This window comes from Myotis brandtii, unplaced genomic scaffold (assembly GCF_000412655.1).
Source record: "Myotis brandtii unplaced genomic scaffold, ASM41265v1 scaffold400, whole genome shotgun sequence".
Classification (NCBI taxonomy): domain Eukaryota; kingdom Metazoa; phylum Chordata; class Mammalia; order Chiroptera; family Vespertilionidae; genus Myotis; species Myotis brandtii.
Genome location: NW_005365373.1, coordinates 36,080 through 56,111, shown reverse-complemented (window position 1 = coordinate 56,111; position 20,032 = coordinate 36,080). Strand labels below are relative to the sequence as shown.

Below are 20,032 nucleotides of genomic sequence, written 5' to 3'. Positions count from 1 at the left end.
AGCGGGCAGGCTGGGGGGCCCCCCCCCCCCCACTCCCCCACCCCCGTGCATGACTTTCATGCACTGGGCCTCTAGTAAAATTATAAAAAAATATGAACCAATGTGTTGTAATGGAAGGAAAACCAATGCCTGCAAGAAGGACTGGGGAAGGGGGTGAGTGAGAAAGAGAGAGAGAGGGCGAGAGAAAGACAGAGAGAGAGAGAGAGAGAGAGAGAGAGAGAAAGAAAGATTATAAAAGGACAGGAGATAAATAGGGTGTGCCAAAAAAAAGGTTTAGAGTTGTTAGTAGGAAATTAATACAATAATTAACAAATAATAAAACAAAAATTTACTCTGCCCTGGCCAGTGTTGCTCAGTCAGTTGGGCATCATCCCCTATAATTAAAGGTCACTAGATCAGGCCAGGGCACTCCTCAAACCCCAGTAGGGGAGGGCAGGAGGCATCAGATTAATATATTTCTCTGATATAGATGTTTCTCTCTCATTCACCCTCCCTTCCATTTCCCTAAAAGATACAATAAAAGTAATGTTTAAAATACATTTAAAAAGAATAAACTCTGTGCTTTGGGTGCTCAAAACTGTAAATTTATTTCTGCTACACCATGTGTATTGGAGACAGATAAGTTTGTTTCATGTGTGATGGTTTCACAGATTTATATGTACATCAAAGATCACCAAATAGCACACATTAGAAAGTGCAGTTTGTTGCATGTCAGTTTTCCTATTCTGGGAGGAAGAGCCTTGCCTCAGTGGCAGGAAATATTGGCAAGCAGTGTAGTCTATGCCATCAGAACCAACAGGAGTGCTGACTGGTTACAAAAGACACAATCTGGGATTCATTAGAGGGTTAACCTTCCTCTACCTTTGAGTTCTTGCCTGTTGAGCATCAACCTTAAGGTGAACACCTAGAGAGGCCAGTACAATCCACAAAACCATTAGGTTATATTCTCTGCCAATGTATAGCCGAATGTTCTCATAACTAAAAACACAGCACCATTTCCTGGAGTATCCATGCTACCTCTGGGACTGGCTTTGTGTGTGTGTGTGGAGGGGGCAGCTTTATTTTTAATAAAATCAAAATGGAAAATTACCCCCAAAATGCAAAAAACAGAGACTCAAACAATACCAAAACTTCAGGAGTGTGAGTGTGCTGGCCAGAGGCAGGACTTTCCAAGGTGAACTGGGTTGTGAGCCCAAAGCATCATGGGCTTCTCCAATTCTTAAACTTTAGCATGAGTCTGAATCACCTTCTACAGGACTCCTTAAAACAAATTCCTGGACTCCACCTTTAGAGGTTCTATTTTAGTAGGTCTTAGATTGGGCCTATAAATTTGCATGTTTAAAAAACATATATATTTATTGATTTCAGAGAGGAAAGGAGAGGGAGAGAGAGATAGAAACATCAATGATGAGAAAGAATCATTGATCAGCTGCCTCCAGCACACCCCACACTCAGGATGGAGCTCTCAAACTGAGCATGTGCCCTGACCTGGAATCAAACTGTGACCTACTGGTTCATAGGTCAAAGCTCAATCACTGAGCCCTGCCTGCCAAGCTAAATTTGCATTTTTAAATATGTTTCTATTTATCTTAGAGAGAGTAAAGGAGAGGGAGAGAGAGAGGGAGAAAGAAACTTGGAAGTAAAAGACACACATCAACTGGATTCCACCTGCATGAGGCCCCAGTAGTTTCCATGTATTAAACTTTGAACCCAGGCACTTGCCCTTGACCAGGAATTTAATTCACCACCCTTCATGTGTATAGGCTGACACTCTTATCATTAAGCCACACTGGCCAGGCAATGGTGGATGTTTACCCAATAAGGAAAGAAGAGGACCATTTTGTTTCCTTAGATTGATAAATATCTACAACTTTTAGTGGCTAAATTTCAAGACACTTGCATCCCAGGAGAGGACCCTGAGTCACAGCAGCACATCACGCTGGGCAGATAGGGCATCAGCCTCTGCAGAGAGAGCTCCTCTCCCTCCCTGGGCCGGTCAATGGCTGGAGCACCTCATTACAGTGGACTAGGTTGGCCCTTCCTGGGTCACAAGTTTTCTTGAAGTACATGCTGACCCCCAGGTCATGACTACCCTGGTAACTTATGTTCCGTTTCCCACTAACTATGGCCCCAAAGAACAGAGTGGTCACCAGCCTGAACTGGCACTAGAGAGGGCCTCAGTGCCACTCACATCACCCAGCACGAACTCTCCCTGGCAACTGCCCTGGGCTTTTTCCTGCACACACCCACCTGCCCAGCTGCCATAGCTGCTCCCAGACTTGACACCTGAGAGGAATCTGAGCTCCTCAACCACCTGAATTCTGAAACAGCCCAGTCTCAACCCCTGGCTGAAGGCGCAGAGACCACAAGGGGCATGTCAAGACACAGATCTACTCCCAGCCTCTTAGTCTCAGGAAGCACAGATGTCATCATCCACTGTGGGTGATTGTGAAGCTCAGTGTGGGTTCCCCACCCTCCACACTGACAGCAGGGGCACCTCCCATGGTGTTCTTTGGATCCTTGCATGCTTGACCCTCATGAGGATGCTGGCTGCAGGTCACCATGGGGTCCCTGAGCTGTGCTGGTGTTCACATGTGTGTGGACTGACTGGGTGAATAAAACATGTATATTGATTTTAGAGAGAGAGAAATCGGAAGAGATGCATTAATTTGTTGTTCCTGTAATTTCCTACAGTGGATTAGACTGGGCCTTCCTGGGTTGGTCAGAAATGTTCTTGCATAGGCCCTGACTGGAGATGGAACCTGCAATCTTGGCGTTATTGAGATGATGCTCTGACCAACTGGGCTATCTGGGCACGGCCAGACATAATAGGGTGTTTTATGTTAAGTAACCCACTAATGTACCTACGGATAAATAGATACAAGAACAACTATCATGGTAGATAATGATGGAAGGCTGCAATAGGATTCATGGGGTTTTATGAGTATTTTCCTCATATGGATAGATTTAAAATAAGCTATTTCAAAGGTAGAATGTGTCCTTGCATCAATTATTTTATATGCCAAGAAAGAAGCACTGAGGAGGGCAGGAGGAACTTGGTTTCAGGAATGCAGGCATGAATGGAAACATCAAAAGGGCATGTTTAAAAAGTGTACATGTTAGCCCTCCCTGGTTTGGCTCAGTGGATAGAGTGTTGGCCCTAGGACTGAAGGGTTGTGGGTTGACTCCAGTCAAGTATATGTACCTCCATTACAGAGTTCCTCACAGGCACTGTAAATGGCACTCAGCCCCTCACCCAGGATGGCCAGGCACCCCAGCAGGGACCCCCACCCTGAAGGGGCTGTGGCCAGCCTGCAAACAGCCATCAGCCCCTCATCCAGGCTGGCCAGGCACTCCTATGTAATAAAAAGGTAATATGCAAATTGACCCTAACAGCAGAACGACTGGGAATGACTGGTCACCATGACACACACTGACCACCAGGGGGCAGATGCTCAATGCAGGAGCTGCCCTCTGGTGGTCAGTGTGCTCCCACAGGGGGAGCTCTACTCAGCCACAAGCCAGGCTGACGGCTGCCAGCACAGCGGTGGTGGCGGGATCCTCTCCCGCCTCTTCAGCAGCGCTAAGGATGTCCGACTGCAGCTTAGGCCTGCTCCCCACTGGCAAGTGGACATCCCCCGAGGGCTCCTAGGCTGCCATAGGGATGTCTGACTGCCAGATTAGGCCCAATCCCCTGGGGAACAGGCCTAAGCCAGCAGTTAGACATCCCCTGAGGGGTCCCAGACTGCAAGAGGGCACAGGCCGGGCTGAGGGACCTCCCTGAGTGCACAAATTTTTGTGCACCAGGCCTCTAGTCTATATAATAAAGAGCCAGGGTCCCAACCACCGATCACCACCCAAGGCTCAACCAGACGGGAAGACAGTGCTGGGTCACCCCTAACTGCCCTCCCCTGCTGGTCTGATCTCGCCCCCAACTACTCTCCCTTGCAGGCCTGATCTTGCTCCCAACTGCCCTCCTCTGTCGGCCCCACTGACCCGGGGCCGCTGTGGGCACCCCGACCCAGCACTGACTGCCTTGGGGGCTGCGGATCAGACCTGGAGAGAGGGCTGCAGAGAGAGAGGCCGGTTGTGAACCGAAGCCTCTGTAGTAGCTGTTGATCAGAACTTGCCTCTCTTTCTCTCCTGGCCTGGCCAACAGCAGCGCCTCCATTTCTCTCCAGCCCTCCACCTGGGCTGCTGATCAGCCCTGCCTTTCTGATCAGGCATCATTGATAGGCCCAGAAATGCTGACTGGCATAGAAACTGACCAATCAGAACCAAATCTGGGAGAATGTAAGGAGCCAATGGCCTAGGAGGCCCAGAAATGCTGACTGGCATAGAAACTGACCAATCAGAACCAAATCTGAGTCAACTGTGAGGAGCCAATGGCTGCCTAGGAGGCGGAGTTTATGATGCTGACTGGCATAGAAACTGACCAATCAGAACCAAATTGGACGGCAGAGGAGGGCAGTTGGGGGCAAGATCAGGCCTGCAGGGGAGGGCAGTTGGGCGAGATCAGACCGGCAAGGGAGGGCAGTTAGGGGTGATCAGTCAGGCAGAGGCAATTAGGGGTGATCAGGCCAGCAGGGGAGAGCAGTTAGGGGAGAGATCAGGCTGGCAAGGGAGGGAAGCTGGCGGCAAGATCAGGCCGGCAGGGGAGGGCAGTTGGGGGTAACCAGGCTGACAGGGGAGGGCAGTTAGTGACGAGATCAGGACGGCAGGGGAGGGCAGTTGGGGGCGAGATCAGGCTGGCAGGGGAGTGCAGATGGGAGCTCGATCAGGCTGGCAGGGGAGGGCAGTTAGGGGCAATCAGGCAGAGGCAGTTAGGGGCGATCAGACAGGCAGGCAGAGAGGTTAGGGGCAATCACTCAGGCAGGCAGAGGTTAGGGGTGATTAGGTAGGCAGGCAGAGGGGTTAGGGGCAATCAGGCAGGTGAGTGGTTAGGAGTCAGCAGTCCCAGATTGTAAGAGGGGTGTCTGGTGGTTGGACATCCCCTGAGGGGTCCTGATTGGAGTGGGTGAAGGCTGGACTGATGGAACACCCCCTTCCGTGCAAGAATTTCATGCACCGGTCCTCTGGTGTGTCTATGACAGAGGTCTGGCCTCTAATGTTAGGCTGACAATAACATCAAAGCCTCCTAGAGAGTAGAGTTGGTGCTTCATAGCCATTAGGATTGGCTAGATGTTACAGCCCCAAGTCTTTAGTGGCTTTGCTTAAAGAAGGTATCTTTCTTGTTCATACCACATGTCCACCCTGATTCTCCAGGGACCAGAATAAAGGAGGTGCCACCATGTAGGTACCTGTTGACATTATCAGAGATGGACACAGAGGGTGGACAGTCTCAATGGATCCAGAGTCTTCTGTTAGTGGTGACAAGCTTCACTCCCACCACATTTCATTGGTCAAAGCACATAACAGAACTGCAGCAAACCTCACCAGCGGAACCTGGTATACTTGATGGGCCTCATTAAGGTAAGCATATAGTGCCAACCTCTTTTGGGCTGTGTAAGGGTAAAGGAGAGTGGGGATAGGTAGGAAATGACAATGGTAGTCAGTCATGATGGTTAGCTTTCTCCTCATCAACATGGATTTTCAAGATTCAAAGGAGTGAACTTCCAAAAAAGGATTTTGGCAATATGTCATGGGCAGCAAACTCAAAACCAATTCTGAGTATGACTTTGGGTAAATCCCTGGCTGCCTGGATTCCCCTACTATGGTCAAGGTGAATTCCCACATGTTAAGAGTGTTTACTGGGAAGGGTACAGGACTGTGAGCATCTCAGCATCCCTGTTCTTTTCAATTAACATCAGTCAGTACCTGCTTCCAAGTCTCCTTTCTTTTGCATGGCCCTGGTGAGAGCTCCCAGTGAGGATGATGGTGAAAAATGCTGACGTTAACATCAATGGTGATCCTGTGCTTTCCATTTGTTCTGTGTATGAACCTGTGCTAAAGGGGCGCTGGATGGTTCTCCATACTGGTCCTCATTCTCCCTCCTAGCCTCAGTGTTGGGTGGGCCACGCACACCCAGTAGATGACCAGAGCCCAAAAGTCCAGGAGGGATGCTCCACGGAGCCCCAGGCACCTTCCTGTGTTAGTTGTCAGCCTAGCTTTGACATAGCAAGAGACACCCCGCTCCTGGGATGTCCAGTTCCTCATTACCAGTGGGGACTAGGAGCCTAGAAGTCTTCCCCCTCAGCTTCCCCCCACATGAACTCATCCTCATATTCCTTCACAGGATCCTGGATCCTCCAACTCCTTCACAAAGACTAGTGTCCTTCACAAATGTTCCCAATCCACACTCTCTATCTCCTGTCATCAGAGTCTCCCCCAATTCCCCACCTTCCCACAGCCTGGGATTCTCTGAACTGGCCCTATGCTTAATCCATCCTTGAGACTTGAGATGGGACCTCCAGAGGGACACCAGACACCTGGAAGGGAAGAAGGCGCTCACCTGGGGGCTCACAGAAAACCCAAGCACAGAAATACACAGGTACAGAAGGGCACTCAGGTGCTGGGCTTATGTCCAGATTCACATAGACTCACACTGTAGACATGGGCGATACCCTGAGGGGAACACACACACAAAGAAACAAATAATTGGGGCCACCCAGACAGTGCCACAGGACACACACGCACACAATGGACACTTCCCCATATGCTGGCAGAAAACCCTATCACCAACCCTGTCCCAACACCCCACCTCTCTGCCCCCTCAACCTCACATCCCACAGTATATTGTCCCTCAGAGTCCAGGCTCCATCACCTCACTTCAGGTGCAAATGTCTGTTCTGCACAGGCCAAACTGATGGAGGGGGAAGACCACCTGTAATGCATCCCCCCAATGTGGTATCTTGTTGAGACCAAGCCTCTCCTTCTGGAAATGTTTGTATTGCAGAATGATCTCACCATTGAAATATTTTAAATGAAATGAAAATGGAAAATTACCGAGAAATGCAAAAGTAGAGAGATGCAAACAATACCTGTGGGGCTCAGGGGTGTGTGTGGGCTGCTCAGAGGCAGGTGAGCTGATTTGAGGGCCTCAAGTATCAGGAGCTGCTCCGGAACACCTGGGAGGGATCTGGGCTCAACTACCTGAATCCAAAATAGCCCAGGTTCAACCCGTGGCTGGAAGGTGCTGAGGCCACAAGGCCGATGTCCAGGCCCAGAGCTTTCCCCAGCCCCTTAGGGTTTAGTTTCAGGGAGCACAGATGTCATAATTACCTGAGGGTGACTGTGCAGCTCAGCCCATTCCCCATCCTCCACACTGACAGCAGGGACCCTCTCCTCCTGTTCTCTCCCTCACTGTGTGCTCTGCTCTCATGAGAACCCTTATGGCTGGTTCACCACAGGGCCCCTGGTCTTTGATAGTGTTCACATGTGTTGACTCATTTGGTAAAAAAAAACAACACAAAAACGCACAGATATATTGATTAGAGAGAGATAGTATGAGGGGGAGAGAGAGAAACATCCATTTGTTGTCCCACGAATTTTATATATTCATCATTTGATTCTTGCATGGGCCCTGACTGGGGATGGAACCTGCAACCTTGGCGTCATCGAGATGTTGCTTTAATCAATTGAGCTCTATAGTCCAGGCCAAATTTACCAGGGGTTTTAAGTAAAATAAGTCACTAATGTATCTGAGAATAGATACTACAACCACCATGAGGACAGATTGTGATCGAAGGCTAGAATAGAATTCATGAAGTTTCATCATGTTTTCTTTATATGGATATATTTGAAATAAGCTATTACAAAGGTAGAGTATGTCCTTGCAGCAGTAATTTCATATGCCGATGAGGAAGCACTGAAAAGGGGAGGAGGATTTCGTTTCAGGGAGACAGGCATGTATGGAAACATAAAAGTGTATGTTAAAAAGTGTGTTTTAGCCCGGCCAATATTACTCAGTGGTTGAGTACAAACTATGAACCAAGAAGTCAAGGTTAGATTCTGGTCAGGGCACAAGCCAGGATTGCAGGCTTGATACAGAGTGTAGGGCATGCAGGAGCCAGCTGATCAATGATTTTCTTTCATCAGTGATGTTTCTATATCTCCCTTCTTCTCTGAATAAAAATATTATATATTATATATATGTGTGTGTGTGTGTGTGTGTGTGTGTGTGTGTGTATGTGTGTGTGTGTGGGAGCCAGCTGATCAATGATTTTCTTTCATCAGTGATGTTTCTATATCTCCCTTCTTCTCTGAATAAAAATATTATATATTATATATATAAGTGTGTGTGTGTGTGTGTGTGTATATATTCAGGTCAAATAAATATTTTAAATCAATTACACTTTTATCAAACTTTTAAAGATGTTTAACACTTGCCACTTCCCAATAATTCAGCTGTTTTATTATGTTTTCTTGAGCATTTTTATTGCTACTGTATCAGTATGCTGAAAATAAATTATAACGATGTACTACTGAAATATCTTATCATGTCCATGTTCTATGTCATCATTTTGGCAGTTTGAACCTAGTGATGATGAGAGTATTTACACCAGGGAAATTGAGAAATACTACAAACCTAGACTTCACTTAATGCAGTGGTTTTCAACCTTCTGGCCCTTTAAATACAGTTCCTCATGTTGTGACCCAACCATAAAATTATTTTCGTTGCTACTTCATAACTGTAATGTTGCTACTGTTATGAATCATAATGTAAATATCTGATATGCAGGATGGTCTTAGGAGACCCCTGTGAAAGGGTCGTTCGACCGCCAAAGGGGTCACGACCCACAAGTTGAGAACCACTGACTTAATGTTTAGACTTAAAGAACACTGGTGGAGAATATTAATAATGCAGATTCAACTTATAAGTGTATGGTATAAGTGGCTATTAATTGTCCATAGGATAAAAGTTGAGAAAAAAAAATTTCTTTCCAAAATTGAAAACCAATGCTTCCATATGGCAAAGAAATCACTTGAGTCAATGAGGAAGGAGTGAAACTCAAACACATGTCTTAGATGTCAAGCACTGTCCTCCTATTGGTAAGAATAATAAATTAACTGAAAAAATAGGCAAAAGGTCCTGAGCAGACATTTTTTAACAAAGGAGATAAAGACAGTGTAAATTATGCAATAAGAAATGTTCACCACCAAGAATTTTTAGGGAAATGTTATTAAAACAAAAAAACAAGTTAACAGTATACTCATTACCTGGCCTACTATTTAAAAAATAAATCACATATGCTGGCAGGGTAATGTAAAACCTGGACATTTCATTACTGTGGGTGGGTGGGAAGGCAAAGGGAATGACCATTTTAGATCACAGATCTGCATATCTTAAAATGTAACACATTCACCGACACTGCAACAGTTTGTTGGGCTTGATCACGTTCACTGAAAGGTCATTTGTTTGATTCCAGATCAGGGAACCTGCCCACCTGGATCTGCAGTAGTGGGCATGCAGGAGGCAGGAGATTGATGTTTCTCTCCCTCTGCCCTTCTGTCTAAAAATACATTGTAAAATATATAAAACTAGAGGCCTGGTTGACAACATTTGTGCACGGGTAGAATCCCTAGGCCTGGTCAGTGATCAGGACTTATCTGGGCCTTCCTTCCTTCCGTGCCATCCCCTGGTGGTCATCACATGTCATAGTGAGCAATCACACCACTGGTCTCCTGGTCAAACTCCCAAGGGGACACTTTGCATAATACACACACACACACACACACACACACACACACACACACACACACATACACACACACACAGACTAGAGGCCCAGTGCACAAAATTCATGCATGAGAGGAGAGGGTCCCTCATTCCAGCCTGCATTCTCTCCAGTCCGGGACCCTTCGGGGGATGTCCGACTGCAGGTTTTGCCCACAGGGATCAGGCCTAAACTGGCAGTCGGACATCCCTCTTGCAATCTGAGACCGCTGGATCCTAACTACTCACCTGCTTCCTGCCTGATTGCCCCTAACTGCCTCTGCCTGCCAGCTGATAGCCCCTAATTGCCCCCCCCCCTTACCGGTGCCAGACTGATCGCTCCTAACTGCCTCTGCCTGTCAGCTGGGTAACCCCTAACCACCTCTGCCTGCTGGCCAGGTCACCCCTAACAGATTCTGCCTGCTGGCCTGGTCACCCCTACCTGCCCTTCCCTACCGGCTGGGTCGCCCCTAACTGCCCTCCCCTCCTGACCGGATCACCCTTAATTGCCCTCCTCTGCCAGCCTGGTCACTCCTAACTGACTTCCCTGCTTGCCTGGTCGCCCCTAACCAACTCTGCCTTGGCCCCCGCCACCATGGCTTTGTCCAGAAGGATGTCCAGATGGATGTCCGGAAGATGTCTGATCTAATTAGCATATTATTGTTTTATTAGTATAGATTGTCATTTAAAATAAGAAAATAAATTACGGGTTTTGCATACTCATAACTGTAAGCATACTATTGCCCCACCATGGGTATGGGTAACAGAGACGTTTATTTCACATGTAACTGTTTCGAAGCTTAATCCGTATGTTCAATCTCACCAAATAGTACACATTAGAAAAGTGCTTTTTGTTGCATGTCAGTTATACATATACCTAACTAAAGCCTTAAAATGTGGTTCCAAATAAAAACACAGATATCCCTCTGTTGTTAGAAAATTAAGATGGCAACTCTATATAGACATGACCATCTCTCTCCTCATTTCCTGAGAGAATCATTGTTGCCTCAGTGGCACCAAATATTGTCAAGAAGTGAACACTACTGCCATCAGAATGATCAGGAATGCTGAACTGTCACAAAACACACAACCTGGGACTAATTATGATGATTCCTCCTCTAGCTTCGAGTTCTTGCCTGTTGTGATAACCTTGAGGTGAACACCATAGAGGGGCCCAGGGAATCCCCAAAGCCATGAGATTCTTTTCACAACAAATCACTTCAGCTACAAAAAGAACAAACAAGCTTCAGGACTGGGTCATTTGTGGATAATGTTCAGAAGAGGCAATTTTCACCCAATATACTGCCGTCTCTTCCACTCACTATGAAAACAGTGTCTGTCCCAATATTGGTTACACTTCACATTGTTACAACAAATGAAACCAGCCTATGATATTTCACACATCATGGCTCAGGGCTCCTTCACAGTATGTAAGACATACTATGAACAGAGAATATAGTTCATATTGTTCACAGAAGCACAACAAAGGACTCTTCACTGACCTCACCAATAATATAGGCACCGGGCTAAAAAATTAGAACCAAAATGTCATGCAGATTTTCGTTAAAGGACTTGGTCAGCAATACAAAATAAACTAATATTGACCAAAGAGTCATTTTTGTCATTATTATGTGCCTTCCAAAGCACAGAGAGCTTGGGACCCTACCTTATCTGTTCACCTCTGCGTGTGACAGATCACAACTACCCTTTCAAATCGTCCCAGGCAGTGAATATAACCAACAAAATAAAAGGTACAAAAGCAAAAAACACCTTTACTAAAAGATCATAAACCAGAACAGAGGACAGTAAGAATTTGCAGGTTGGTGAATTAGAAAATAAAACAATTCAGAAAAGCATAATGTGAGACACACAATGTCCCTGACAGAGGTAGCACTTCTTAGCTGAGGATGGGTGGTCTAGACAAACCCTGGGTCAGACGCATGCCCTAGTCAGAGAGAAGGAATGAGGATCCTGTCAAGAGCTTGAAATAATCATAATTTTCTCAAACACAAGTGAAAACACAGAATACATTTGCCCTGAGCACAGAGGGTTTGTGAGTGATGCACACTCTTAAGGTGAGCCAGGTGGTAGAGGTGAAATCTCTTCAGCCACAAATGTTCGGTGTGACATCAATTGGGTAGTAGGTCTGGGCATATTAGCAAGTACAATGCAGCTCCTTCAAGCCTCACTTGTACCTGAAACTTATGAGAAATATATCAGAGTGTATGTTCCATTAAAATGGGTTTAAATTCAGAAAAATAGGTCCCAAAGAGTCACCTTCAGTGTTGTTATACTGAGAAAAATAAAACATTCCCTGCACATTTAACACTTCCCTCCAGTGTGAACTCTCAGGTGTCTACTAAGGCTAGATTTTTGGCTAAAAGACTTCCCACAATCAGTACACTCATATGGCTTCTCTCCAGTGTGAACTCTGAGGTGTGCAGTGAGCTGAGCCTTTAGACGAAAGGACACCCCACATTCTCTACACTTGTACGGCTTTTCTCCAGTGTGAACACTGTGGTGTTGTTTGAGGTTACACTTATCACTGAAGGTCTTCCCACAATCACAGCACTCATATCGCTTGTCGCCCCTGTGAACTCTCAGGTGTCTAATAAAGTTAGATTTTACGCTGAAAGTCTTCCCACATTCAGTACACTCATATGGCTTCTCTCCAGTGTGAACTCTGAGGTGTTCAGTGAGGTAAGCACTTTGACGAAAAGACTTCCCACATTCTCTACACTCATACAGCTTTTCTCCAGTGTGAACTCTGAGGTGTTCAGTGAGGGAAGCACTTTGACGAAAAGACTTCCCACATTCTCTACACTCATACAGCTTTTCTCCAGTGTGAACTCTGAGGTGTTCAGTGAGGGAAGCACTTTGACGAAAAGACTTCCCACATTCTCTACACTCATACAGCTTTTCTCCAGTGTGAACTCTGAGGTGTTCAGTGAGGGAAGCACTTTGACGAAAAGACTTCCCACATTCTCTACACTCATACAGCTTTTCTCCAGTGTGAACTCTGAGGTGTTCAGTGAGGTGAGCCCTTCGATGAAAGGACTTCCCACATTCTCTACAGTCATACAGCTTTTCTCCAGTATGAACTCTCTTATGTCGATTGAGGTTAAAGATTCGTGTAAACAGTTTCCTACATTTGTTACACTCATAAAGCAGTTCTCCAGAACACACACCTGGGCACTGAACAACTTTCAGGTTGTGGCTTGCAGCAATTTCACATTCACCCCACTGGTGATGACTGTTTCCCCTGTGAAATTCCTGTGAAATCTCACGGCCACAGGGTAGCTCCTCAGTGTTGAGAGTGGTGTGGTGCTTGGGAAGCTCTGATTTGTACTGTAAGTCTTCCCTATCCTCGCTGCTGGTTGAAGGCACCGAAGACATGTAGAGGCTGGAACTGCTCACAAAGGAAGCCCTGTCAATAGCTTGTTTCCAGGGCCCCTCTCCACATTCATTCCTCTGTTTCTGTTGAGAGTTTGCACTGAAACAGAAGTCTACAACACATGAGTCACTACAGAATGCTTTCTGCTCAAAATATGCTGCATGAGATCCAGTCAGGTGCAAAATACCTTTTAACACAGAGAAACATCGCTTACACAGAGGGATCTTCGGGGTAATTGGAGCTGTCTTAGAAGCCCTGACCTGTGACTCTCCTTGTATAGATATAATCTGAGCAGAACAGGCCTCATCACCATCAATTTTATGCCAACAACCTGAAAATGAGAAAGGGTAAGGAAATTAATGTTGAATGTGGTGACAGGGGGAAGTCCCGTTACAAAAGTGTGTTACACATCACACGTTGGTTCCATGCAATTGTCTGAAAATAAGAGATGTGCAGGAAGGATTAATAAGAGGCTCTTGTGACTTTCTGCGCTAATGAAGATCACAACACAGGGAGGCCTCACCAGAAATATGACAAACATGGCAAGCACCACATGGATTAGAATATGGATCTCCAGCTAATCCTTCAACTAACAAAATTCAGCAAAGCTTGTCTGCTGGGGACTGGGGCGAGCTGTGCCCGACATTGGCTCCATCTTACTCCAAGTAAAATTCAATAAAGGAGTAGCTGGTTTTGAGGACTACTTAGCACATATGTGCACGTCATAACACATGCGCAAGTCAATGTTGCAGAATACTGCAGAGTCACCAATGCAGAGAAACAGCTGATGAAGAAGTGAGCGGTCAGCACTGGGCCAGAGCTACACAACTTGCTATAGTATTCAGGGAAGAAAATATAACAAATAATTGAATGAGGGCCTTACAAGAACAGCCAATGGTTCATGTATGTAAAGACCATAACATGACACAAGTTGCTACAAAGAACACTTACCTAGAGAAAGAGGGCAGAAGTTGAAGCCATGCATGCGGACACTGTCAGCCTCCCATGAAGAGAAAGTGCAAGCTGGGACCCATTAAGCTCACTGCAAGACTCCTGACTCCCTAACACTTCCTGTACTTTTTGAGGTAACAGGTGTTAGTGATGTTCCTGGAATCCTTTACTCAGAGCTCCCCGTCCAGCTCATCCCTGACAGCCACAGCATGTTTGACAGGAAAGTGGGGGAAATTAGCAGAGGCCATGTTCTGGCTGTGGGAGAGAGAAAGCTACGGCTGAGGAATAAAGGAAGAGAGGTCATCACCTCAGGACACTGGGAGAATGTGAAGGTCTTACCTACAGATGACACAAGTGCAAAAGCTTCTAGCATCACATCGCAGTACAGAAGTCTCTGAGCCTCATCAAGGATCCCCCATTCTTCCTGAGAGAAGGCAATGGCCACGTCCTCAAAGTTCATATCCTGTCATAATGGAGACAGTACAGCCCATGATCAGATTCACTCCTAAGTTTATATGTCTGTCATACTCCCTACCCTCCACACCCATCTTCTCTTTTCACTCTATATATTACATGAAATACCAGGCTTACATCCTATGAAAGCCACTGTCTTCTTATATTTCTGCTGATATTTTTCTTCCCACAACAATTAAGGCAGTTGAACAGATAGAAGATACCTGAGCTCTGCAAATCCCATGTATACCACACTACCTCTTATTAATAGAGTGGGTGTTCAAAACAGGTTAGAAAGGGATGTTGACGATAAAAATAGTGTGAGTAATTTGATACTGGTCTCTTCAGGAAATAGACTTGTAGTCCTTCTGATTGTTCCTTGAAGACACCAAAAACATGGCATCATACTTCATCAGCTTGATCCCAACCCCAAGGTATGAGGCCATCGCTTTCCACTACCTGCTGCACATAGTTCTTTCAACAACACTTCTCTCACACAGCTTCTTTCCCAGAGGCACAACATCAAAGGTAATGCAAATTTTCCATGGCGTGGATAATTTTTTTTCTAATCACCTTCTTTTCCAAAATTACAGTTCACACAACCTCCATAATCTATTTCTCTCTTACCCTTCTTCCTTACCCATGGCAGTGGAGATTTACAGGACTGGGTAACACTGATGAATGCTATCTCATTCCCATCAACCAGTGTGTCACTCCCAACAAAAGGCAGGTGGATAGTTAAATGGCACCTAAGCTCTTAACCTAGAATGTAGCACCCAAACACCTCTCTCTACAGGCAATTATCCTAAAATTCACCTTATTGTTACATCCAGGGACCAGCATAAATAGAATCACCCTCCATTCACTCTCATGTCAATGACCGGGACCTATCACCATAAATTCACAATCCCTCTCCAAGTGCTCATCACTCTTTATACCACACCTCCCTTACACTTGCACTTCCACAGCCCCAGCGCCCATACTCATCTCCTGGCCTTTTACTTATTACTCAGCATGTGTGGTCCAGAGGAGGGTTGTCAAATTGAATCAAGATCAAGTACTTCCCAGAGTCTAATAGTCCACACTCATAGAGGCAGTCTTGTGTCTTGCTATGTAGGCCTCTCTCCATGACTTTTTTTCCCCTTCAACCTCAACTATTAAGAACAACAATCAGATCTCAGATATCCATAGCCCAACTCTTGTGATGCTGCACTTGATGTCCCTTCACTAGTCATAGCCAACATCCCTCACTTAACCTTCACTCAAGCCCCACCCTGATGGCCCTCTGCAGCATGCCCAGTGAGTCTCACAGATGACCACTCAAGCCTCTAAGCTAATCCACAAGATGGACTTCAACTCCCCACAGCCAGGCTACACTGAGGGTCACAACAAAATCCTGGTGAGAGTTTAGAAAAGGTGTATGTACCAACCCTAGTCTCATGTTGTTTGAATTACTCTTTGCCCTCCAATTAATCTCAGGTCCACTCATCTTTTGAATGTATTTGCTACTGCAAAGTGATTATTTCTCCCCCACACTCTACATGACAACTTCTGTCCTTATGACATCCACCTCCCACAAACAGTGGCTACAGCAAGAAAGCCAGTCCTGGCGCAGAGTGTGAGGCTATTCCTAGGCTAGCGAGCATTTACCCTCTGGCCTTGCGCATAGTGTGCAGTGGTTGCTGGGTGCCAGGGAGCCTCCCGCCGGCTGGGTGCTAAAGGAGTTGTGGCTATCCAGACATCTGATAAGAGGACTCCTAACAAGATATTGTCACTGTAACCTATAAATACCTGAATCATTACAGTTTCCTCTAAATTTCACAGAATATATAAAGAACTCTTCACCCCGTCCGAGGAGCAGTAGCCGCGTGCAGCCAGCCCCCATCAAAGGAGTAGCAGCTACGTGAGCAGTCTACCCACGTCCGAGGAGCAGCAGCCACGCGGGCAGCCTGCCACTGTCCAAGGACCAGCAGCTGTGCGCAGCCAGCCCCCATCAGAGAAGCAGCAGCCTCTTGAGCAGCCCACCCCAGTACGAGGAGCAGCAGCTGTGCGAGCAGCCCTCCCCCACCTGCCAGAGGAGCCACGACTGCTGCAAACAGCACCCACTAAAGGAGTCACTGCCAACTGAGGAGCAGCTGCTGCTGCGATTGCCCGATGAGCAACTGCAGCCCGAGGAGCAACTGCCACCCAAGGAACAGCCCCTGCACAAATCAACATCTAGATCTGTTGGTGAGATCAAAAATGGGTAGACAAAGAAACCCCCAAAGGAATGAAAAGGAAGAATCACCAGATAAGCAGCTAAGTAGAAGAGAGGGATGCAATATGTCAGAAAAAATTCAGAATAAGGGTTATACAGTTCATAAACAGGATGGATGAAAAAAAATCAGTAACTTACGTAAGAATCAAGAAGAAATAAAGAGTGATATAGCTGCAATAAAGAACACCATGGAATGTTTCAACAGTAGATTAGGAGAAGTGGAGGACCAAATTAGCGAATTAGAAGACAGGGAAGCAAAATGCACCACCCAAACTGAACTGAAATTGGGAAAAAAAATTAAAAGACAGGTGGAGGGCCTAAGGGAGCTATAGGGCAACATGAAATAACAGGAAGAGGAACAAGGTTTAAAAAACCTATTTGAAGAAATAATGTCAGAAAACTTCCCTGATGTGGAGAAGAAAGAAGTCATACAAGCACAGAGAGTCCCAAACAAGATGAACCCAAAAAGACCCACACCAAGACACATCATAATTACGACGGCAAATGTTCAGTACAAAGAGAGAATCTTAAAAGCTGCAAGAAAGAAACAGAAAGTTACATACAAGGGATCTCCCATTAGATTATCAAAAGATTCCCCAACAGAAATACATCAGGCCAGAAAAGAGTGGAAGAAAATTTACAAAGTGATGCAAAGAAAGGGACTGAATCCAAGAATACTCTATCCAGCAAGGCTATCATTGAAAATTGAAGGGGAAATAAGGATCTTCACAGACAAAAAAAGGCTAAGGGAGTTTATCACTACCAAGCCAGCAATGCAAGAAATGCTAAAGGGACTGGTATAAAAAGAAGAAATAAAAAGGGAAGGAACACAGGCACAAAAAATAAAAATGGCTACAATTATATATCAATAACTTTAAACATAAACGAACTAAATGCTCCAATCAAAAGACATCGAGTGGCTGAATGGATAAAAAAAACATGACCTATATATATGCTGTCTACATGAGACCCACCTCAGAACAAGGGATTCACACAGACTGAAAGTGAAGGGATGGAAAAATGTCTTTCAGGCAAGTAGAAATGAAAAAAAACCCGGGGTAGCAATATTTATATCTGACAAAATAGACCTCAAAGAAGGCCATAACAAGAGATAAGGAAGGTCACTTCATAATACTAAAGGGAACGATACAACAAGAGGATATAACCCTGATAAAAATATATGCACCCAATGTAAATACACCACTGACATCACTGGATAAATCCTCTAGGCAAAAAAATCAGCAAAGAAACAGCAATTCTAAATGACTCACTAGATCAGATGGACTTAGTTGACATCTTCAGAGCATTTCACCCCAAATCCACGGAATATACATTCCTCTCAAGTGCACACGAAACATTTTAAAAAATAGATCACAAATTGGGTCACAAGCAAAGTTTCCCCAAATTCAAGAAGATTGAAATCATATCAAGCATCTTCTCAGATGCTTGGCATAATATTAGAAATAAACTACAATAAAAACAATCCAAAAAATTCAAACACTTGGAAGCTGAATAGCATGCTATTAAACAATGATTGGGTTATGAAGGAGATCAAAGAAGAAATTAAAAACATCATGGAAACTAATGACAATGAAAACACAACAATCCAAAATCTATGAGAAACAATTAAAGTCGTCCTGAGAGGGAAGTTTATAGCTCTACAGGCCTACCTCAAAAAACAAGATAAAATGGAAGTAAATTATCTACTCTAAAACTTAAAGAATTAGAAAAAGAGCAACAAAAAAAAGCCCAGAGTGAGCAGACGGAAGGAGATAAAGATCAGAGCAGAAATAAATGACACGGAGACCAAAAAAGACAATACAAAAGATCAATGAAAACAAGAGCTGGTTCTTTGAAAGGATAATCAAGATTGATGAACCTCTAGCCAGGCTCAACAAGAAGCAAAGAGAGAGGATCCAAATAAACAAAATCAGAAATGAAAGAGGCAAAATTACATCAGACCCCAGAGAAATACAAAGGATTGCTAAAAAATACTATGAACAACTCTATTCCAACAAATTAGACAACCTAGAGGAAATGGACATATTCCTAGAAAATTACAACATTCCAATACTCAATCAGGAAGAATCTAAAAATCACAATAGGCCAATAACTATGGAAGAAATTGAAACAGTCATCAAAAAGCTTCCAGCAAACAAAAGCCTGGGGCCAGACGGCTTCCACATGGGAGATTTACCAAACATTCAAGGAAGAACTAAAACCTATCCTCCTCAGACTATTCCAAAAAATTCAAGAGGAAGGAACACTTCCAAACTCATTCTATGAAGCCAGCATCACCCTAATACCAAAACCAGATAAAGACAACACAATGAAAGAGAATTACAGGCCAATATCCTTCATGAACATAGATGCCCAAATCCTCAACAAAATCCTAGTAAATCGGATCCAGCAGTACATCAGAAAGGTCATACACCATGACCAAGTAGGATTTATCCCGGGAATGGAAAGATGGTACAACATCCACAAATCAATAAACATGATACATCACATAAACAAATTGAGACATAAAAATCACACTGTCATATCAATTAATGCAGAAAAAGCATTTGACAAAATCCAACATCCTTTCTTGATAAAAACTCTCAGTAAGGTGGGAATAGAAGGATCATACCTCAATATAATAAAAGCCACATATAACAAACCCACAGCCAACATCATACTCAACGGGCAAAAACTAAAACCATTTTCCCTAAGAACAGGAACCAGACAAGGATGCCCACTCTCACCACTCCTGCTTGACATAGTACTGGAAGTACTAGCCATTGCGATCACACAAGAAAAAGGAATAAAAAGCATTCAAATTGGAAAAGAAAAAGTAAAACTGTCCTTATCTGTAGATGACATGATACTGTACATAGAAAATCCTAAAGACTCCATCAAAAAATTATTAGACTTAATACATGAATTTGGCAATGTAGCAGGATACAAAATTAACACCAAGAAATCTATGCCATTTCCATACACCAATAGTGAACTTACAGAAAAAGATACTGAAAAATCCCATTGACCATCGCACCAAAAAATTTAAGATACCTAGGAATAAACTTAACTAAGGAGGTAAAAGACCTATACTCGGAAAACTACAGAGCACTGAAAAAAGAGAAAGAGGAAGACATAAACAGGTGGAAGAACATACCGTGTTCATGGATTGGTAGAATCAACATCATCAAGATGTTCATACTACCCAAAGCAATCTATAGACTTAATGCACTTCCCATTAAAATACCAATGGCATATTTCACAGACCTAGAACGAACTTTCCAAAAATTCATCTGGAATAAAAAAAGACCACAAATAGCTG

The 20,032-nt window shown here is 44.6% G+C and overlaps 1 protein-coding gene across 6 annotated transcripts in view; it reads right to left on the bottom strand.

Annotated features, from left to right (window-relative positions):
• The window catches only part of LOC102255912 (zinc finger protein 501-like), a 39,367-nt gene that overhangs the window by 16,577 nt on the left and 2,758 nt on the right, over positions 1-20,032 (bottom strand). For 3 of the 6 annotated variants that reach the window (XM_014545334.1, XM_014545335.1, XM_014545338.1), the window contains exon 2: positions 14,340-14,463. The exons of 1 other annotated variant lie outside the window; for it this stretch is intronic. In XM_014545334.1, the coding sequence (XP_014400820.1) occupies positions 14,340-14,463 (124 nt within the window). Of the gene's footprint in view, positions 1-10,790; positions 13,381-14,339; positions 14,464-20,032 lie in introns of those variants that run through there. 2 more of the 6 variants (XM_014545339.1, XM_014545336.1) reach the window with 2 other exon arrangements.